Below are 23,125 nucleotides of genomic sequence, written 5' to 3'. Positions count from 1 at the left end.
AGACCAAATTGCAAGGCCAGCTCAGAGATAAGCCCTGCAGAGTTCACTGTAGTTTAATGCAGCCTTAATCTCCAGTTTAACTGTTAGATCAATGGGATGCTGCTTTCTGTGGGCCAATTTTATGGAACTCCCTGTTGAGGTCAGATGGGTTCCCTCCCAGCTGAACTTCCAGCACACCCACTGAATACTCAATACAGTAATAATAATAATTCCAGAAGGCATTTTAACATAAGGTGGAACCAATATACCGTATTTTTCGCTCGATAACACGCACCTGACCATAACACGCACATAGTTTTTAGAGGAGGAAAACAAGAAAAAAAAATTCTGAATGAAACAGTGGATGTATCATTTTTGTGCTTCATGCTGCGGCCACAGACATGTGATTTGACGGTGAGTTTGGGGTAGCCCAATGCAAAGATCCTGAGGATCCATGTGGATCCATGCTTTGTAACCACGTTTTTGCACCATTGCAGCCCCAGGCAACAGTGGGTGCGTGATTTTTTTGGTGCAGGCTGTAGCCATGGACATGCTATGTGATCTGATGGTGAATTTGGGGTGACCCAATGCAAAGATCCTGAGGATCCATGTGGATCCATGCTTTGTAACCACGTTTTTGTACCATTGCAGCCCCAGGCAACAGTGGGTGCGTGATTTTTTTGGTGCAGGCTGTAGCCATGGACATGCTATGTGATCTGATGGTGAATTTGGGGTGACCCAATGCAAAGATCCTGAGGATCCATGTGGATCCGTGCTTTGTAACCATGTTTTTGCACCATTGCAGCCCTGTTTTTGCATCAGATCATTGCTATGTGATCTGATGGTGAATTTGGGGTGACTCAATGCAAAGATCCTGAGGATCCATGTGGATCCGTGATTGGAACCACGTTTTAAGTAGGGAGGGAAGGAAAAACATAGAAGCGACAAGGAGAGGGGTGTGCAGAGAAGCAGCTGGCTAAGAATGCAGGAGAGGGGTTTTACCGGAGGGAGGAAAGGAAGGCAAAAGTCCCCCCCCACACAAGCCAGCCAGCTCTCTCTCTCTCCCCCCCCCCCAACCTGCATGTTGCCTTCGAGTCCCAGACGCACGGAAAGGAATTGCCTGGAGGGGAGGGGTTTTCTCTGCTCTTTGTTCCGTTTGAGCAAACACAGTAAGGAAACAGAAGAGGGTGGGCAGTAAGACCCTGAGGCAGAATGCAGGAAAGCAGCAACTTCCTCCTTTCCTCCCTTCTCCGGACGATTTGATATTTGCCTGATTTATGCCTTCACTCGCGCTTGTCAGCTCCAGGGACCACACATTCGCTCAATAACACGCACAGACATTTTCCCTTACTTTTTAGGAGAAAAAATCTGCGTGTAATAGAGGGAAAAATACGGTAGTGCTTCGAGTGTTGGACCAGGACCTGGGAGGCCAGGGTTCAGATCCTGCACTTGGCCATGAAGCTCCCCGAATGAGATTGATCCTGTTCCTGCCTTGCAGGGTTGCTGTGAGGATATTATGGGTTGAGAACCATGTATGCCACCTCGAGCTCCTTGGAGGAAAGGCAGAATACAAATGTACCATATTTTTCGCTCTATAAGACGCACCAGACCACAAGACACACCTAGTTTTTGGAGGAGGAAAACAAGAAAAAAAATATTCTGAATCTCAGAAGCCAGAACAGCAAGAGGGATCTCTGCACAGTGAAAGCAGCAATCCCTCTTGCTGTTCTGGCTTCTGTGATAGCTGCACAGCCTGCATTCGCTCCATAAGACGCACACACATTTCCCCTTACTTTTTAGAAGGGAAAAAATGAGTCTTATAAAGCAAAAAATACGGTAATTTAAAAAAAAAGTTTTGAAAAATAGAAAAGTAAAAATCAGTTATTAGATGTTATTAAAGTTTGGAAAAAGATACACAAAAGTTAATATCATATGCCCAATCTCTTTTTAAAATAACAAAGAGAAAACCTAATCTTAATAAAAACACAAAGGTAAAGAGAAAAAAGAGGAAAACTTATTATTCTTCGTCTGTTAACTATATATAGATTTTTTTTTCAAAACATACATACCAAGGCAACACCCAACTATTCTTTCTATAAACTAATAATTTCTTCAATCCTCAAACCCAGATATCACAAGTTTTTTCTTTTTCAAGCAAGAAGTCCATAAAGGCTTTTCAATCTCTAGTAAATATCAATAATGATTTTTCTCTAATTAAACAGATCAACTTTGCCATCTCAGCTAAGTCCTTTAAATATAGCAACCAGTCCTCCATGGTAGGTAATGACAAATTTTTCTATCGTTGTGCATATAGAAGTCTCGCTGCTGGGGAAGTGTTAACTGATTTTTACCTTTTTGTATTGCACTGTTCAAAACCACTTAGAGACTATTGTGGTTAAGTGGTATATAAAACGTTCATATAAATAGTACTGTGGGGAGCAGACTGCTGGGCTTGACAGGGCTTTGCCCTGATCCAACAGGTATCACCTTCTGAATGGCACACCTGAGCAGCTGTCCTAGGGGCAGTGTTAGAAACTGAGATATGAAAGCTAGGAGCTAAATGGCACTTTAAACCTAGGTTACGGGCACAACAACAGAATGTCTAGGCACGCTTTTTTATAACAAGAATACAGAACTGAAAATGAATGAACTGCAGCTAAAATATTATGTTCATTTTTCACAAGGTCTAGTCCTTCCCCTGCCCACTCCCCTAATATTCTTCAGAGGGTCTCTTCTCCAGTCTTCAGGGAGGGGCTGTAAGTGGGGAGACAGAAAAAGCTCCTCCTTTCCTTCCACTCTGCAGTTTTAATCTGAAATCTTAGGCTCAGCACTGCGCCCAGAGCTCAGAAACTGCTCGCACTAATGAAATTCCCTTTCACAAGATGCACCTAGAAAAATGGGAGTTTCGAACACTGGCTAGGGGGCAGCTGGCAGCCATGTGCAGGTTTGGCAAACGGCATCCATTGTGTGCCTATAGCTGCTTTCTAGGCACTGCTGAGCTCAAGGCTGTGCCAACTAGGAAATTGTTGGGGATTCAGGGTGCGGAAAGGGCCAGGCCAAGATGAACCTAACAGGGCAGCCAGTGCAAACTGGCTGGGCAAAACAGAGCAATGTTATAACCATCATAGGAAATTTATGGCTAGAATCTCATCTGGAGGAAGTTCACATCAATGAAACAAGGCGGGTTATGGAATCTCAGGGGGCAAACAAGGACACTAAGCTGCCATTAGGAGGCCTGTTGAAACCAAGGCATGGCAGTAGAAAGGAGATGGCGTTTGGAATGGACATCGGGGTGGAGAAACTTCAGTAGATTGTGGCCCTCCAAGTCTCTCTCCTCGGCCCTCAGAAGTCTCCCCAGGTCACATGTCTCACTGGCCCACTTTCACACCCTCCTTGAGTGTCTCAGCCTGGCTGGAATTTGTCCTTGAACTCTGAGCATGCCTCTTGCTTGCCTGGAGGGAGAAAAGAGAGGTCTCTCTGGGTGTAGACGCTAGCCTACTGTACAAAGGTAAGAAGCCTCTGGCGTGTGGCCCTCCGAAGGTTGCCCAGAAGGGAATGCGGCCCTCAGGCTAAAAAAATGCTTCTGCGCCCCTGCTGTACATACTCCAGACCTCACAATTTGCTTTGTTTACTGCTCAAACAAGCAGCAGAGGAGATGTGTGCCTGGACTGTACCACTCTGGATTGCACGGAGAGGCTCACTCAGGGTTGGCACCAGCTCCTGCCATACCTGGGTAACTGCCAGGGCTCCCAGCTGATGCTATTCGTCAGAGATCTTTGGATGAGCAAATCTGCCAATCCACGCCAGTTTCCGATTTCCCCTAAATTTCAGTTTGCCACATTCCCTTGTCAGGTTGATGTATTTCATAAGGCCTCCCAAAAAACCACCAACCTTTTTAGTGGGCATTTCTCTTAATGTAAGGGATGCGGGTGGCGCTGTGGGTTAAACCACAGAGCCTAGGACTTGCCGATCAGAAGGTCAGCGGTTCCAATCCCGCGACGGGGTGAGCTCCCGTTGCTCGGTCCCTGCTCCTGCCAACCTAGCAGTTCGAAAGCACATCAAAGTGCAAATAGATAAATAGGTACCACTCCAGCGGGAAGGTAAATGCCGTTTCTGTGTGCTGCTCTGGTTCGCCAGAAGCGGCTTAGTCATGCTGGCCACATGACCCGGAAGCTGTACGCCGGCTCCCTCGGCCAACAAAGCGAGATGAGCGTTGGTTTCTGGAACCTGGAGAGATCACACAAGAACCCTGTGAGATTTGGATGCCTCTGTGCGATCGCTTGGGGGCTCCCACAAGATTTCACTGGAAGTTGCAGCCACACAACCCCAGTAAGCAAGGGTTTCGGCAGGGGCAGCAGGAGGGAGGGGCAGGTGGCATGTGCACATTGCAGCACTTTTTCATTTCGCTACAGGCAGCAAAAGGCAACAGGGTACCCCTGCCTCCCAGGGTATTTGGCACTAGTTTTCAGACATGATTTGGATGCAGGGATGGGGGTGGGTGGGAATGAAGGGGCAGATATTCAGACGTATTGCTTTCTTGTTAAATCGTATTGCCTGCAATTCAGAGCTAAAGAGCCAAGGTGTGCCAAGGTGAATAGTTGCCAGCTGTATAATTGGCAAGGCCATTCTTCAATATACCACAACCATAACACTGTGACAACATAATTCGGCTGTAGTATTGCTATCGCCTTGTATGTTTTCTCCTTACATCGACACATCTCTGCTGTAAAACTGGCAAATAAATGCATTTAATGGCACTCTATGTTTATACCTTTATTTGCACAAGGGAGTGGAACCAGGTTAAGGCAAAAGCCATCCATTTGTTCTTAGAAGTTAAGCTTTTGCTTAAACCAAAAAATAAAAAATAAAAATAGATCCTCAAGATTTCCAGGATGAAGGAAAATGTGAAAAACCTGGTGAAAATATCAGTAAAAGGTTGGGTGGTGGAGGACTGTTTTTGGTTACCACAAGAGAGATGCTTTCACTCAGAACAGACCTATTGGAATTAATGCCCATGGCTTACTTAGGTCCATTTATTTCAATGGATCCACTCTGAATAAAACTTAAGTTTATGCTGACTGGCTGTGCCTCTCCAGAATGTCACAGACAGGGATCTTTTCCACCTCAATGTCATGGACTGGTTGGGCACAGAGGAATGGTGGAACCAGCTGGGGAACTCGCAAGGGAAGAAGTTCAGAGCCCAGGGATTGGTGGTTTGGATGACGATGAGTGGCCAGAGGGAGAAGACTGGGGAGGAGGAGGTGTCAGAAGCTGAAGGCGTAGCAGGGTTTAGGGAACTGGGAGAGTCTTTGACATGGAGAAGTCCAGTATCAGAGGCAGAAGCTGAAGCGGGAGAAGAGGGAGGCCAAGAGGCAGAGATAAGTCAGGCTGGTGAAGAATCATGGGTGTCTCCCCCACCTGCTGTGACAAGCTCCCCTCCTTCATGGTCTCCCAGAATCAGAAGAGGGATGAAAAGGGTAGAGAAGAGGTTGGTTGCAGGCAGACACAGTCTCTGATTGCTTGGAAAAGCCCTGGAGAGGAGGGGACTTAGACAGCTGTGGGAGAGGGCGGGGGGACTTTCAGTCTCAGCAACTGATCATAGGGCAAGACCTACTAGGGATGAGCTGCTTTGCTCATTAGGCCGAACACTCCACCAAGTCTGTGCAGAATGTGTTCTTGCTAATGTTGTTGTTGTTGTTGTTGTTTAGTCGTGTCCGACTCTTCGTGACCCCATGGACCAGAGCATGCCAGGCACTTCTGTCTTCCACTGACTCCCGCAGTTTGGTCAAACTCATGCTGGTAGCTTTGAGAACACTGTCCAACCATCTCGTCCTCTGTCGTCCCCTTCTCCTTGTGCCCTCCATCTTCCCCAACATCAGGGTCTTTTCCAAAGAGTCTTCTATTCTCATGAGGTGGCCAAAGTATTGGAGCCTCAGCTTCAGGATCTGTCCTTCCAGTGAGCACTCAGGGCTGATTTCCTTAAGAATGGATAGGTTTAACCTCACCAAAATGCTGGAGAGGGTGCACCTCCACAGGCACATACCTCCACATGTGGTGGGAGTGTCCCAAAATCCAACTATTCTGGACAACAGCCATACAAGAAATATGTAAAATAACAAAGCAAGTATTAGACTTCACCCCAGAATTGGCCCTACTAAACATCTTCCAAGACAACAATGCCCATTTACACCACAAAGAACTCATAACCCACCTACTTTCAGCAGCCAGAAACACCATAACCAGACACTGGAGAGACCTGTCAGGAGTAAGCATGGACCAATGGTACCAAATAGTATGGGAAACAGCCCTACTAGAAAAATTAACTAATAAACTGAAACTGACACGGGGACAAACAGAAGAAGACACCTTCACCCCGGTATGGCTCCCCTTTATCACATACACAGCCCAACAGGACAATGACAATAATCCACCAACAGCATACAACTCAATATGGCTAACCTGATCCAAAACACCCACCCACCTCACTCACACACGAAAACAAAGATCACCACAGCCAATCACAAGCAAACAATCATACCCTAGGCCAACCCCAACCTCTCTCACCACCAAAGGAACACAAGTGAACAACACAAGCACGCTGACACCAAACTCTACATACATTAAGCATAATAGAAACACCGCTACCCCACCCCCATCCATCTCCCCTCCCTCCACCCCCCTTTCTTTTCTTTCTTTCTTTCTTTTTTCTTCTCCCCCTAATGCCTCAACAAATGAAACGGATTTGTAAAAATGTTACATGGGGGGGGGGGGGAAATACGAGGCATTACACTTACACTGTAAAACACGAAAACCCTTAATAAAATATTTTTTTAAAAAAAGAATGGATAGGTTTGATCTTCTTGCAGTCCATGGGACTCTCAAGAGTCTCCTCCAGCACCAGAATTCAAAAGTTCTTGCTAATACAGAGTTTATTTCAACTTGAACAGTGTGATTTACGGCCGGCTCGCACCTGACACTCTACCTGGAGATGCCAAGACTACCTGCACACAAAGTGTGTCCTCTACTACTGACCTGCACTGAGGCCTGAAGGGATTCCCGTTCTTTTTAGAGTTACGTAGAAACACTGAATTTCACCAACTTTCTTTCCTTGCCAATTGTTGCAGACACGGGAAACGTTGAATCTCCTTGGCACCTCAGAAACATTCATAGGGGGCTTAAAAATGTCAGGCCAGATTTAACTGGGGGATCTGTCTCAGTCCAAACTCCATACCTTGGATTTGTTTACTCAGAAAGTATCCATTTCAAAGAGAACCCACGTCACACGCCTGGTAAATACAGAATTGTGCTTGATGATCAGATAACACCAATATTATTTCTGTGAAGACAACATTCATTCTTCCTTACATGCCTGGCCTTTGCGGATTTAAAAGCAGAGGTCATTCACTCCTTGGTGAAGGACCGCAAGTGTCCCACGTTCTGTTTAAGAGGGCCAAACAAAGCTCAGCAGCTGCAATGCATTTCATACCAAAGGTCTGGGATATGAATGCATAAAGCCCTGAAGAACTCAAGACTAGCTTATGTGAAAGATCATCTGGGAATATTTTGCTCCTGGCACTGCACCCTAGAGAATATCACTGGCAGTGGCCTCAAATCAGGCATTTCCAAACATTGTCCTTGCACTCTGGAATGCCCTTCCCTCTACCATACGGGGAGCAAGACACAACCATCACTTCAGATGTATTGTGATGACATTTGTTTGCTTGGCTTTCACTGACCCAGACAACTGGACTCAGTTATTACTGATTTTATTCTTTATATTAACAACAGCGTGGGGAGAGGACAGGAGAAAAATCCATTCTCTCACCACAGACTGCTGTTTGAAATGATTTCTTCCCATAAATCAGAGTTGGAATGGAACTCAAAACATCCAGCCCAGCCACAAAAAAGCCACTGCTACGCAGGGCCGGATTTAGGTTTGATGGGGCCCTTTATATGTCCAGCTGTCTTTTGTCAACAACAAATTGTTGCTGTTTTTTGTGTTGAATATATGCTATATGGTAATTTATGGACCTGATAGGTATCTAAAGCCATTTGCACATAACAAAATATGGATTTTATCAAAGTAATTGTTGAACTGAAATACAATTAAGAAGAAGTATATTAATAGTGAAATACAATTTTTGGGGGCCCCCCAAAGAGAGTGGGGCCCTAAGTTATAGCTTGTTTAGCTTAAACGTAAATCCGGTACTGCTGCTACGTCACCCCGATTCAAGCCTCAGCTTGAAAAGCACTCACGACTGAGGGTCCCCCACTTTCAAGGCAGCCAACCCAGCTGTCTAAAAGAATAAGAAGTTAGAGTATGGTGCTGATAATGCCAAGGTTGCAGGTTCGATCCCTGTATGGGACATCTGCATATTCCTGCAATGCAGGGGGTTGGACTAGATGATCCTCAGGGTCCCTTCCAATTCTATGATTCTATGACTAAGAAGAGTTTGGATTTGATATCCCGCTTTATCACTACCCAAAGGAGTCTCAAAGCGGCTAACAATCTCCTTTCCCTTCCTCCCCCACAACAAACACTCTGTGAGGTAAGTGAGGCTAAGAGACTTCAGAGGAGTCTGACTAGCCCAAGGTACACTACCGCTCTTAACCACTATACCACACTGGCTCTCTTCCTAAACCATGATCACTTTTAGTATCGGAGCCAAGCTGGGGATAGACGCCTTCAGACAACAACATGCAGGAAGAGAAAGTAAGAGGAGGGTGGGATTTGCTCCTGACCTGCTCTCCCTCTGTTGCACGCTGAAAGCATCCCACCTGTTCTTTATAGATAAAGCTAAAGGGTGTTGGCTGTATGCAGTATGGTAACGCTGCAGAGAGCTTGCTGGGGAGACCATGCATTAAAAAGAAAGGACTCAAAAATAACTTAAACAAGGTTTTAATAAGAAAAACAAAAACTCCTTTTACACTAAATACATTAACAACCAAACCAGACCCAACCACCAACCCATCCCCCAGGGTAATGGGAGAGCTAGGTGCTGCTCCTTATATACTACACCCAAATGCTGACACACCTTAATCAAATGCAACTCAGCAGCACCTGCTACGTTTCACAGCTGTAAAGCTGGGTCTCGTTATCTTGCTCTGGCCTTTGCTCTGGCCCCTTAAAGACATACACATCGGGTGGAACAATGATGAACCTTTACATTTAAAGAAACCATTCAACCCCTGACCATTAGGTCCAGTCGTGACCAACTCTGGGGTTGCGGCGCTCATCTCGCTTTATTGGCTGAGGGAGCCAGCATACAGCTTCTGGGTCATGTGGCCAGCATGACTAAGCCATTTCTGGCGAACCAGAGCAGCGCACAGAAATGCCGTTTACCTTCCCGCCGGAGCGGTACCTATTTATCTACTTGCACTTGGACATGCTTTCGAACTGCTAGGTTGGCAGGAGCAGGGACCAAGCAACGGGAGCTCACCCAGTTGCAGAGATTCGAACTGCCAACCTTCTGATCGGCAAGTCCTAGGCTCTGTGGTTTAACCCACAGTGCCACCCACATCCCTTAAAAGGTAAAGATAAAGGGACCCTGTTCTTTATAGGCAGACTGTAAAACAACAGGGCATCTGAATTGTCTGTTAGCTTTCCAGGGAGAGAGCTGAACACGGAGGTGGGGACATAGCTGTCAACTTTTCCCTTTTCTTGTGAGGAATCCTATTTGGAATAATGGAATTTCCCTTAAAAAAAGGGAAACGTCGACAGCTATGGGTGGGGGTGGGCGTGGGGAATGGAAATACAAACCAAACTAACATAGCACTATGATGGACGCAAGAAAGGCATCAAAATGCAAAAGCTTAAAAACCTCCCACAACAGCCAACAACTATAAACCTAAAAGCCTGGTTGGACCAGGCCAAAGGTCCGTCTAATTGCTGTTCTCAGAGGGGCCACCCAGAGGCTTCTTGCAAAACCCCAAAGCAGAACACGAGTGCATCAGCGGCACTCTCCCTACTTGCAATTCCCAGCAGCTGGCATTCAGAGGTGTACTGCCTCCAACAGCAGAGGAAGAACATAGGCTAGAGCACGGGTAGGCAAACTAAAGCCTGGGGGCCGGATCCGGCCCAATTGCCTTCTAAATCCGGCCCGTGGATGGTCTGGGAATCAGTGTGTTTTTACATGAATGTGTGCTTTTATTTAAAATGCATCTCTGGGTTATTTGTGGGGCATAGGAATTCGTTCATCCCCCCCCCAAAAAAAAATATAGTCCGGCCCCCCACAAGGTCTGAGGGACTGTGGACCAGCCCCCTGCTGAAAAAGTTTGCTGGCCCCTGGGCTAGAGCCATGATGGCTAATTCCTCTTTAAAGCCATCCAAGACGAGTATGATGAATCAGCAGGTATAATGACCTTCTGGATCATGCCAGAGGCCCATCTAGTCCAGCATCCTGTTCTCACAGTGGCCGACCAGATGTAACATGAACCAGATGTGGTGGTGGTGGGCACTGAGAAAAGAAAATACAATAATGACCGCTCCGCACATTAAATGGGGGGTGCCCTTTGCGTGGTCGCGCGCAACCCCCTGGACCCTATGTGGCACCATTAGCACAGGCTTGGCTTTGCCTTTCCCCGGGTGGGATACCTGGAGGTCTCCGCCTACCTCAGCCAGTTGCCCAATCCCACCTGGGGAGGCGTTGCCACGGTGATCAGGCCAGGTAGGGGGAGGGACCACCCTGCCCACACAATAGGGGGAGAATCTTACCTGGGAATCGTCAGTTGGCTCCAGAGCTTCTCCCACCCTACCCACCCTCAGTTAAGACTCCTTTTGCAGGTTAAACTTTTCTCCACAGGTACGCAGGCGCTGCTATGTCCAGGTGGCTGTTGAAGGGCTGGAAAATAATTCTCCTGCATTGGCAGGTTTGCCTTTCCCGTAGCAAAACGTCACAACTTTGGCGGTATCAGGCCTTGGGTGGAATCCTTCAGTCTCTCTTCCCTGAATGGGGGTGGGGCATGTAGCGGTGACCCACACACCCCTTCTCTTTGCGGCGGCGATCCCAGGGTTCCCCGTTAAAGGGATTGTTTTGAGGGGAGGCTTTGGCCGTACACCTAGAGGTTGTCATTGCTCTCCTCTGCGACGCCGCATAACAGGGGCGGGCTCTCTCTGCTTGAACATATGTTCTCCAGAGCCAGCCCCCCCCCCCGCACACTCTGGATAACCTTGATGTTCCCCAGATCCCTGGCGGGGGACTGGGAGGGATAAACACCCAATGCCTGAGCAAAGGTCTACCCACATATGAAACATAATAAAGTTGTGGCCAATTTTTAATCCCATAGCACGTTGTCTTGAGTCGTTATTCCACATGGGGGCCGCCCAGGGTGTGGGGGGCTCCGCCTGTCCACGCAAAAGGTAGAAAACAGAGATGCAACATCAACAAAAACAAGTAAAATGAGATTATAAAAACAGACTGAAAGCAGGAATTCAGTAATGACAGGGTCTGATCTTAAAGGTCTGGGGGTGGGGGTGGTGAGGGGAGCCCAGAACTAAGCAAAAAGATATACAGTCTTTGCAAGATGTTTGAGGGAAGTGCTTCATGTATGACAGAGAGAAGGACATTCCGGTGTTCAGAGGCAATGGTGGTATTCTGTAGGGCGCAGTGTCATGGGTAGCATTTCTCCAGATGATAACAAACTATTGTACCAGTCTCTACAGGGGCAGGTGGTCCCTCAGATAGCCTGGTCCCAAGTTGTTCAGGGCTTTAGATGTTAACAAGAACATGGCCCAGTAGCTGGTTGGCAGCCAGTGAAAAATGGTGCTCCACTCAGCATCCCAGAATGGCTGATAAGTAGTGTCTGATCCCTGTTTTTAAAAACACAGCTGTTACCCAGAGCTGACTCATGCCTTATGGAAAACACAAACATTCCTGATTAGAGTGTAGAAATAACAAGAAAGATGGCACTCTTTACATGAGCATAAAGGTAAAGGACCCCTGACAGTTAAGTTCAGTCAAGAACAACTCTGGGGTTGCGGCGCTCATCTCGCTTTACTGGCCAAGGGAGCAAACATTTGTCCACAGTTTTTCCAGGTCATGTGGACAGCATGACTAAGCCGCTTCTGGTGAAACCAGAGCAGCACACAGAAACGCCGTTTACCTTCCCGCTGGAAAGCGGTCCCTATTTATCTACTTGCACTTTGACGTGCTTTCAAACTGCTAGGTGGGCAGGAGCAGGGACCGAGCAACGGGAGCTCACCCCGTCGCGGGGATTCAGACCGACCTTCCGGTCAGCAAGCCCTAGGCTCAGTGGTTTAGACCACAGCGCCACCTGCGTCCCACTTACATGAGCATAGCAAGAGATTAATTCTGGGTGGTGTACTAGGTAAACAAGTGAACTGAAGCCCTATTGTGCAATATATATTGTGACTGGAAGGAAGGTAAGTCTAAAACGTAAAGTCCTTCTGCAGGTATAGAAAATCATATTCCTCTGGTTGTAGATTCTGCCCTTTGGGGCTTTGGAGCCAGTTTCCAGTTTTATGAGCCACTTTGGGACATGATTCCAGAGGCACAAAGTTACTCTTTCAGGGGAGGAGAGATCTAATGCAGGGCTTGTAGATGTGCTATCTGCTTCTAGAAATTTATTTTCAGAATGAAAGGTATTTGCCTCCAATCTGCTGTTTGTATACAAAGCAAATATTGCCGAGACACTCACAGGCTGTCTTATCTAAAGCAAACAAAACCCTGTAGCTCTGCATCTGGTATGTCTCACTGCTTGGGGAAATGCAGAATGCACGTGACAATATTACCCAAAACTCCATGTTAAGCGGCTTTGCGAACTATTGAAACTGTTAAGATAACTCCCCATACTAGTAAACAAAACTTGCCAAATGAATAGACCAAAAGTACCATTTGTTGGCACTGTAAGCAACATGAGTTGGTACTATACAAAGCACTATGAAAGCATGAGTGCTGTTGCACCCATAGCCTGTCTGTGAGCTTCTCATGACCACTTGGTTGGCCACTATGGGAACAGAATGCTGGACCAGATAGGCCTTTGGTCTGATCCAGGAGTCCCCAAACTAAGGCCCGTGGATAAGGCCCGAGGTGTTGAATGGTTTCTTTAAATGTAAAGGTTCATCATTGTTCCACCCGATGTGTATGTCTTTAAGGGGCCAGAGCAAAGGCCAGAGCAAAATAACGAGACCCAGCTTTACAGCTGTGAAACATAGCAGGTGCTGCTGAGTTGTATTTGATTAAGGTGTGTCAGCATTTGGGTGTAGTATATAAGGAGCAGCACCTAGCTCTCCCATGACCCTGGGGGATGGGTTGGTGGTTGGGTCTGGTTTGGTTGTTAATGTATTTAGTGTAAAAGGAGTTTTTGTTTTTCTTATTAAAACCTTGTTTAAGTTATTTTTGAGGGGGTTTTTTTATGCATGGTCTCCCCAGCAAGCTCTCTGCGCTACTAAACTGCAAATAGCCAACACGAGGGACTCATTTATCCAGCCTGCGACAACCCCCGCCACCCACTCTTACCAGCGCTGCGCTGCGCGGCTGCCCACTTCCAGGTCAGAGGAGCACCGGACATAGCTTGTGCGCATGCGCAAGCATTATTTCCGGTGCACATCCGGGTCGGAGGATGCCTGTGCACATGCACACAAGCTATTTCTGGTGCTTCTCCAACCTGGAAGTGCGGCAGAAATAGTGTGTGTGCACGCGTATGGGCACGCGCTCCCCCGCCCTCTGGCCCGCTGCACAATCGGCACTGGAGACACCGGCCCGAGGTGTGGTAAGTTTGCTGACCCCTGCCTCTGATCCGTCAGGTTTTCTTATTTTCTTCAAATAAGGGTGGTGAGCCCATTCAGACAGCCTGTTCTCAGACACTTGGTGGAACCTGACGTGTTCCTGAATGCTCTGGGGCATTTTCCAGTGAAGAAATTTGACAATCTTGTTGACAATCCCCTGGCCTTGCTATAGAAAGATAAAACAGGCAGTTGACATGACCCAATCATCCTCTGCAGCACTGGCCAAACTATGAAGCAAGTTGGACAGAGTCTAGAGTGTGAAGTGGTCTCATACCAAAACTAACAGAACACTGGTTAACAAATACCTCTGAGTCCACTATGTGGCAATGTGAGCTGTGAAGAAGGCTCACTTTGCAACTTGTGCTACATCTTCTAGTAGATGGCTGGCAGACTTATTTTGGTAGGTCTGGAGGTTACTGACTCCTTCAGGGGACGGGCAGGTGGGGTCCCTCTGAAACAACAGGGGACCTACCCTGACCAACTGGCTACATGCTTTGAGGATAAACTGCTTGCTTTTGGAGTGACCTTGACTCTGAAGCTGCTGCAGTTGCAGATGAAGTAACCAATGCCAGAGCCAGTGATGTGTTGTGGGATCTGTTTTGACTTCTGCAGTCAGCTGATGTGGACAAGGTGTACTAATTTAAGATTCAAAACATGGGAAATCCAAATCGATAGATTCACTCATTCCATAGATTGATCGATCGATAATTTCAATACAGAATTATTCAAGTATTATGGTCTGGGTGGACTTCATGAGAACCCTCTGCTTGACCCCAAATGTTTATTTAGTTTTATGGTTACAAATCATGTTACAGCTCCATCCTGTGTATCTGGAGTAAACAAGAAGAGATACCATCAGGATCTGGAGGCAGCAAAGAGGCTGTAGGAACAATGACCTCTCATCCTGAGCTGGCCAAGCCCTGCAGGGGTTTTTCCATTGTGATCTTAAGATAGAGGAGAGCCAAGGGCTCTTATATAAACACAAAACTCTCCTGTTCCCCACTCAGACTACTTGAATGGGTTTAAACCTGACTGGACACTGCCTACGTCAAGGGACACAGTTTTTCATTCACCTGAAAATTACTTACACATTGTGATTTATCTGGCTAGGGCTTATTGCCCAAGATTAATGTCTCCCTTGCACCTGTTCCTTTTTGGCCTTTTCGGTAGCTGCTCTTCTGATGCAATAAATAACATTTGGACCAAGTCTTAAGGACACCACATTATGTTAGAGAAGGGGGAATGAAGCAAAATGTTGCCAGTGTTCCTGTTCAGTATCTTAGTGATGCCTTCTTCCAGGATATCCCATTCAGGGGCCCTCCAGACTTCACTTTTATTCATAATTATTTGTGCTCATGACAGTATTGAGGCAGTTTACACACAATCCTGTTTGCATCTATAGATTCATTTCATTTTATAGCTTCATTTCCAATCAGTGTGGGTCCCGTAACTTCCTGCTGAGATTTCCTGCCACAAGTGTTCTGGGGTTTTTTTTGTGTCCTGCTTTTCTTGCAAGAGCGCCCCTCCAGATGGCAATAATACAATAACACCTGTGGATCTGGAGATCATGGTTCATCAGGGTGGGGGTGAGAGAGGGGGGAATTACCCCCTTGTTTGTATGTATATATTACTTCTACAAATTCTGGTGTTCCCCCAAAGCCTAAATATACCTTCATATTCTGCACGAGTACTGCCGTGTTGGCTATGTAAGGGTTTATGCTTAAAGGAGGAACTCTTTATATGATCCCACACTTGTCAATATAGTTTTCCTCTAGAACCATTGCTTCTGAGGGATTGAATCCACAAAAAAACCAAGGACCATGAACCCAAGACATACTTAACATGGGCCCTAAAGCAACATGCCCTGTGGGGATGTTGGATTCCCTCATCACAATTTGCTTTTGAAAGCTCCCCACATCCCAAAGAAATTTTCCGTGGAGCCTGGGGGCTATAGTTGAAGAAACCAGACTAGATCAACCTTAAGGTTCTTGGGATCCTAGTCCACGTGCTCACTTAATCTTTTAAAAAACACAAAACACCACCCTAAATTCTTTTATTATCTGCAAACGTGCAAGACTGCACTCCTTCTGTAGGAACTATGAGACAGAGGGGGTGGTGGTGGGAGAGGGCCAGGAAAAGGTCATTGGAACTATTAATAGTCTGGAGCCCTTTCCTTAAGAAGAAAGGCTAAAAGCACCTGGTTACTGACAGCTGAAATGCTTAATGTTTTCCCACTCCATTAAAAATGAAGACTCATCAACTGTACTTCTAAAGAGCAATTTGACAGTGGAGCCAATGCCTCAGAGGGGTGGTGGGCTCTGCCCTCAATGGAGGTCTTCAAGCATTGGTTGGAGAGTCATCTGCTGGGGATGCTTTTGGTAGACTAGAAGAATGAGGGCTCAGTGGTAGGGAATGACTATTGATCAGTGAGGATTAGGGCTGCTCACTTAAGTCTCTCAGCCTTACCCACCTCGCAGGGTTGTAGTGAAGATAAAATGGGGGAAAGGAGAACCACGTTCACCACTTCAAGCTCTTCAGAGAATATAAATATAATAATAAATGTGGAAATTGGATGGAACAGACTTATAAAGGCACGGAAAACCGATGTGGAACCCCTCCTTCCAAATGCTTTTCAAATATTACTCTTACCCCACCAGGCAGTTGAGCAACACTTTGATAATGCTATCTACCCCCTTCTCCAAAGGATCCCTTCCCACCTCCACCACTGAGCCCCTGTTCTCCCCATCCAGCTCTTGCATTGAGGCAGTTTGTTTCACCTTCTGAATCCAAGTTCCCCAATCTGGTGCCCTCCAAGAGATTCTCTCCTCTCAGCCCCAACCAGCATGACCAATGGCGCAGGGCTGGTGGGAGTTTGCAATCCAAAATATCTAGAGGGCACCAGGATGGGAAGGCTGTAATCTGAACAGCTGAGGGTGTTTCGAAACATGTATCATGAACACATCTGTAACTCAGCCAGTGATTGAGAGTGGACTCATTTCAATCAACTCAAGGTGGGGCTAGAGATGCATTAAAAAGTGCAGTCCAGTGGGGCAAAGCCCCAGCAACCCTCAGCCTCCTGGCACTCAGCCTCACCTACCTGCGCCCTTACTTGCAACCACTCATGGGGTTGGCTCTGCCTTTCGTTGACTCTGGTGCCTGCTACTATTGGTCTTGCTGCCTTCTGCTCCACCAGTCCCAATGGGCATCAGTCACCACTGCCTGAGGCTTGGTGGGTGGGTGTTAATCCAATTTTGGTATAAACTAGAAAAAGCATGATTTCTTCCAAAATCTCTGCGCTCTAAACCTTTATTGGATACTGTATCTCAATTTATGACAACAACCAGGGCGATCTAAAACAGGGATGGGGAACCTACAGCCCTCCAGATGTTGCTGGACTACAACTCCCATCATCCCTGACAGTGCTGAGGCTGATGGGAGTTGGAGTCCAATGGCATCTAGAAGGCTACAGGTTTCACAACCCCTGGCTCCGAAAGGTTATCTAAAGCTGCATCTATCTTCACAGGCACACAACCAATCAATCAAAGAGATTTGTATGATTGGGTAGGCCTTGACACTGATGCAACAGCATGCGATGTCTGCAAGTCTTTACATTACCAAATATTCCACGTAGCACACATTTATTGTAATAACTGGTTGTGGAACAAGCATTTGCATGCAGAGGCCACATACTGGGCAGTGCAAGCTCCTACAGTATAATTATTGTCATTTATAGCACCACCCGCGGTGTGCAATTATCACCCTGGAACAGACCTCATTGGCTCAGAGGCCAGGATGGAATGTTCTGCCAGCTGATCAGACTGTGAGGATAAACAGCTATTAGCTGCCCTTCACAGTGATTGACATATGTTTGCAAAAGGCCTGGAAAAACTTCAGTCAAGCGAACTTCTAAGGAAGAAACACACAGTGTGATTACGAAGATGGTTGGTGGATGGGTGTGGATCTGGGGCTCAAAACCCCCACAAACTTCCATCATTTCAAGCTACAACATTGCTTCTTGAACAACTGGAGGCTGTGTGAGTTCAAAATTGAGACAGTCCCAGCACCAAGGGGAAATAATAATTTTTTGCCGCTTTGGCCCCTACTGAAGCATAAGGAAGAAAGTATATCAGACCTCCTTTCTTTTTTTAAAAAAAGAAGTTTGAATCAGCTGAATACACAGTGTGAGCTACTTAAAAACACCTTTGTTTTCAGAGGACTTTATTCCAAACAACAGTGCAGCATTGACTCAAATTAAAGTCATCAGTGGGTTCCTTGAAATATGGCAGGTTTGGCTGCTAACCATCCATCCGTGGAATATCATTCTCCACCTTGTTTGCCAAATTCAGTGCCCCACCTACATCCCTCCTTCTAGTTTCAGAAGATAAGTTGGGGTTACCATTACTAGAAAACCATAAGGGATCACGTAAAAGAAAAACCAGAGCAGTGGTTCTGTGGAAGGAGGAGTTTGACCCCCTTCCCCATCCTGTTTTCCAGATCTATATAGCTCTGAAACTGCAATTAGCCTTGCTGGTGTTTGGTTACCTGTATTATTCTGATTGTTAAGGGTAATTTACAGCTTCAAAAGGGGAAGGTTTTAGATCCAAAAGGCGGGGGTGGGGGGGAGGAAGTGTCACAGCTCCCATAAAAATTGGATTCCGCAAATGCAACTTTAAAGTAAAAAGAAAACAGAAAAAGGAAGAAATCAGGTGATACAATCACAGATGCCCCACCTAAGGGGCCTAAGGGTGGAGCTTAAAAGGAACGTAAGACTTTCATGTGCCTTCCATCACTGAAAGCTGAGACTGCTATAAGGATCCCACCTTGGTCCATATATTCTGAAGGAATCTTCCTAGCTGGTTATGAAAGGATACAAAGGACCCCCAATTTAAGCAACTTTAAGGGAACTGGATTGTGCCATTTCAGATCGCAGACTTTTCCTCATCTTCTTTTTGATCTGTTATCTTTTGCTTCAGTTCTGGATGCTCTGGGAGATTCATGAGGATGATCCAACACTTCCAGGGATGTTTCTCCATCTCTCTTCAGAAAGGGCAGTTTGGAGCCTCAGCCCAGTGGCAGTTCACTTGGTCACGATCCTGCCCATGAAGTAGACACTGTACACCTCCTTGATGTCTCCCTTCACATTCAATATGGCTGATCCAGTCACAGGCTGGTTGGGCTGCAGAGACAAGATGGAGGGAAGCGCTAGGCAGAAATTGCAGGCAGCCCAGTGGACAGAAATGCTAGCCCTGCCTCCCCATTGACTTCTTTATGTTTTCTGAACTACAGCTCCTGTCACCCCTGACCACTGGCCATGCTGGCTGGGGCTGACAGATTGCCTGGAGGGTCACAGGTGCTCCAGTACTGTTATAAAGGGTGCATAAATGTCACTCACCCCCTCCCCACAACCAAATAGATTCATCTAGAGCAGGAATGGGAGACTTGTGACCCTCCAGATGTTGCTGAAATACAACTTCAACCATCCATCAGCATTGGTCTTGAGGAAGATTCCTCCTTTGCTTCTTTTTTGGCAAGGGGTAGGGGAATTCCCCATCAGCAACAATACGATCAGGAGGGAAGGAAAGAGATAAATTCTCCCCATACCACCTGCTGCAGTCTGGAGAATTATCAGCCCCCAAATCAGATGCTACTTGCATTAAAAATAAAAATGCACGTTATATACAAAGCTGCTTGTCGTGTTCAGTTTGGCCCTGAGTGTCTACTATAAAATGACTCTCATGCTTCACATGGACATATGAAGATGCATTTTACAGAGTCTGACCATTGGCCCATCTAGGCCGGACATCTAACTGGCAGTGGCTCTGAAGGATGTCAGGCAGAGATGTTTCAAGCCCGGCTATGCAAGATCCTTTTAACTGCAGATGCCAGATACTCAACATGGAATATTCTGTCAGCTATGCTGGTGTTTTACCTAAGCCTCCTTTGCTTAACAGGGAAGCTGACCTTATAAAAAACTTCCCTCCTCCTATCCTACTGCTTGGGGAAGTATAATACAATAGCAATAAATGGCACATTTTAAAACTTGCAACATACATTTGATCCAGCAGGGGGCACCCAAGAAACATTGATGGGTTTGGTTTGTCCACGCTCAACGCTTCCTTTCACAGGATCGACAGTGAATCCTTTTAGCTGAAGAAGTTGCATGTTTTCCCAGTTGAATTCTACATTCTGCAGAAACGAAAGGTTCACAACATGCTGTCAGACACTATGGCTGATGAAACCTCATGGCACAAAACATGCCTGGGTGAATAAGCGAACATGTCCTAAGACCTGCTCCTCATTTGTAGAACTGATTCAAACTGGGATTCTTTTTTTTAAAAAAGGAAGGCAAGAGACCATCTCAATTTTTCTGAGTATCCCATAATAAGCTGAATCTATAGCACTGATTTGTGCTGGTGTAAAAAAAAAAAATGAACACCAGCAATTTCTGCTCCCATTTCTGTTTGTGCATGAATTCTCTGGCATCCCTAGACACAAAGATGTGCAGAGCTGGACTCTACATGCTGGTTTGCCAGGGTTTGCCACTGCGCCTGACATCAAACCTGACCTATACCTCTATTTCCCTTTTTCTTCTTCACAATTCTCCTCAGGGAAACGGTGGTGGGAGTTTTCCCCAGGTGACACATCCCAGGGTATTGTCGCTCCCTTTCTCAATGTGCCTCTTTCACCTATGCTAGCAAAATGGTTCATGAGAAGAAAGGCCAAAAATTGCAGAGAGACTTGCAAGGATAGAAAACGACTGAGGGAGATGATTGGCTTTTTCCTACAACTTGAGTCCCATCCCTTCCAAACAGTGTTAACACACTCCTTGGAATATGGCCCATGTTTCCCAGAAAACCACTGTGCTGGGTCCTCTAAGGGTGAGGGTGTTGGGAGCCACTGACATATGCCTGGTCCCTATGGCTCCTGCACCTTCTTTGATGCAAACTGAGTGCTTCGTATCGCGCCAACTCTCAGCTCCCGAGTGGCTGGGATAACAAAAGTCTCTGACTGTACACATTCCAGGTTCAGAAGAACGGAGTTTGTAGACTTGCCGCTCTCTGCAGGAGAAACAAATCCAGTTGTAATTGTTGGTGGGGCAATAAGAAGTTGGTAAAAACACATACACATACACTCCTAAACAGTATTAATTGGGATTGTACAGGGACCATAACTACTGTCACTGGTAGGGATAAACAAATTTGCCAATTTCAGTTTGTTTGTTTGTTTGTTTGTTTCATAAAATTTATACACTGCTTCGTTTAATAAAAAAATTCTCAAAGCAGTTTACCAAAAAAGACAATGAAATTATCAGTAAAAACAATTAAAAACATAAAAATCAGCAATAAAGAAAAACAGATTAAAACATACATCAGCATTTTACATGGTGCGGTAAGTTAACCTAAACATGTTTCTAAAAATGAAATAGAGATTCATCCATCAATATGGATGGGTTTAAGGTGGGCTACCTGCTTTGGTTGCTTCTTCAGCCATAGACGTAGTTACGGCCAGTGACTCAATGGGCACATCCAGCGGGTCACCTCCTTCCACAAACATTATGTGGTTCCGTGCTGCCCCTTTCAGCTGGATCACACGGATGGTTTCCTAAAAAGAAGATTATCGCAGCCTAATGTTTATTCCACTTTACTGCAACAGCCCTCAGTAGTTTCGGCAGCAATTCTCTTTGCAAACAGCTTTGAGGGTTTTTTTTCTTTAAACAATTAAGTGGTCTGGAAATTAAGTGGTTGCTTTTGGGCAACCATTCAAAGCTCTCCACCAAAGTTCAGAAACTTTGTAGAAATCCAAATGAAGTTTGGGCTTTGCTGGGGGGTTTTAGTGGCTTTGCAAAGGGCAGAGTTGTTCTTGTTGCTTTTCCAGGGTATTTGAGAGTCCTTTGCCCTTTGGCCTAGTAAACACTAGATGGCACTCCTCATTCATCACCAATGTTCCTTCGTTCACTGGTTCATCTTAAAGTAGGGAAGACACTTTCACGACACAGTCCTTGAGGCCAGTCACTTCTGTTTGGATTGTGCCACACGTAGTGTACCAAGAACCAAATTTACAAGAGCCTTAGGAACATAAGAAGCTGTTTTACACTGCATCAGCCTCTCAACACCGACTGGAGGTTAGTCTCCAGGATTTCAAAAAGGAGTCCCCCCTGCTGGGGGTTGAACCTGGAATCCTCTACATGCAAAACAGATGCCACACCACTCAGCCCTTTCTTTAAGATACAGGAACAAAGGAAGCTGCCTTATACAGCTAGACCGTATTGGGTCCACCTAGCTCAGTGATGCTGATACTGGCTGGCAGCAGCTCTCCAGGGTTCCAGACTGCAGACACTCCTAGCCCTGCCTGGAGATGCTGGGGATTCCAGGACACTAGCAGGACCTGAGCAGAACAGCACTCTCCCCTCCTGCAGTTTCCAGCAACTGATGTTCAGAGCCCTACCTGAGCCAATCTCACCTTGCCAAAGATTAAAATGTGGATGCAATCGGAATAATACAGGCTCTCATGATCAGGGCTGAAGGTGATGGTGAACTCTTGACACTTCTTGAAAGTGATGGTGCCTTCCACGGGAGAGACGCTGAACACACTCAAGCCATTGTAATTTTGTGTACCTGGGAAAGGATGGAAACACAAACCGGTAGGAGAAAAGCAGCTGGAGAGCCCCATCTCCTTGGCCAATATTTTCAGCACTCTGTTCTACAGGAGAGGTAAAAAACCCAGCAGCAAAGCTGGAAAAATCTGGATGATTAAAAGTATTAAGCTGGAGCCTGCTGTCAAGCTTGTAAAAAGGTATAAGAGAGAAACACACAACACACATACACACGGCTTAGGGAACTAAAGTACCACAGATTAGAACAATTCAAAGCAAATATTGAACACAAGGCTTGTCACCTGGCCAAGGAAGCCCTATCTGTTTTTAGTTTATTAAGTAAAGCTGCATAACTATGCATGTGAGAAAAGATTACTTAAGATTTCAGCAGTCACAGCAGTCTTCATCTTACAGGAGAGATCCTCATTCTTCCTATTCAGGTAGGAATACCTCTGAAGATGGTGCTTGCAAATAGTTGTATTAAAAGGAACCATCTAAAAATCTGCTGCTTAGTTGATCAGGGCCATTTAAACACCGTCACCTACATTTTGTTAACTCCAACTCCATAGGCTTTTCCCTCTCCTTCATCTGCCATCCAGCAGCAGCTATTCCATTCGTCTGCTGCAGAGAAGAGAAGCAGGGCCAGCCCTTTTCCCTTTCACGCTGCACCTTCCAGATTGTAAATTTGAGGGCAGGAACTGCTGCAAACTGCTACAGTTTGGCTTTTGCTAAAACGTATGCTATACATCTCACTATCTGCTCTGACCAAAATGAAAACAGTTATTTCTTAAATTAATTTCAGTGGA

At 46.1% G+C, this 23,125-nt stretch overlaps 1 protein-coding gene across 2 annotated transcripts in view; it reads right to left on the bottom strand.

Moving 5' to 3' along the window:
• Positions 1 to 18,606: 18,606 nt before the first annotated feature.
• The window catches only part of CFAP74 (cilia and flagella associated protein 74), a 75,617-nt gene continuing 71,098 nt past the window's right edge, over positions 18,607 to 23,125 (bottom strand). For both annotated transcript variants that reach the window (XM_053400693.1, XM_053400692.1), the window contains exons 35-39: positions 22,187 to 22,341; positions 21,193 to 21,328; positions 20,657 to 20,784; positions 19,778 to 19,912; positions 18,607 to 18,902 (exon numbers count right to left, since the gene is read on the bottom strand). In XM_053400693.1, the coding sequence (XP_053256668.1) occupies positions 18,804 to 18,902; positions 19,778 to 19,912; positions 20,657 to 20,784; positions 21,193 to 21,328; positions 22,187 to 22,341 (653 nt within the window). In that variant the 3' untranslated portion in view covers positions 18,607 to 18,803. The remainder of the gene's footprint in view (positions 18,903 to 19,777; positions 19,913 to 20,656; positions 20,785 to 21,192; positions 21,329 to 22,186; positions 22,342 to 23,125) is intronic.

Source organism: Podarcis raffonei, chromosome 8 (genome assembly GCF_027172205.1).
Source record: "Podarcis raffonei isolate rPodRaf1 chromosome 8, rPodRaf1.pri, whole genome shotgun sequence".
In the NCBI taxonomy this organism is placed as follows: Eukaryota; Metazoa; Chordata; class Lepidosauria; order Squamata; family Lacertidae; genus Podarcis; species Podarcis raffonei.
The sequence above is the reverse complement of the archived record's forward strand: the minus strand, read 5'-3'. Positions and strand labels throughout refer to the sequence as shown.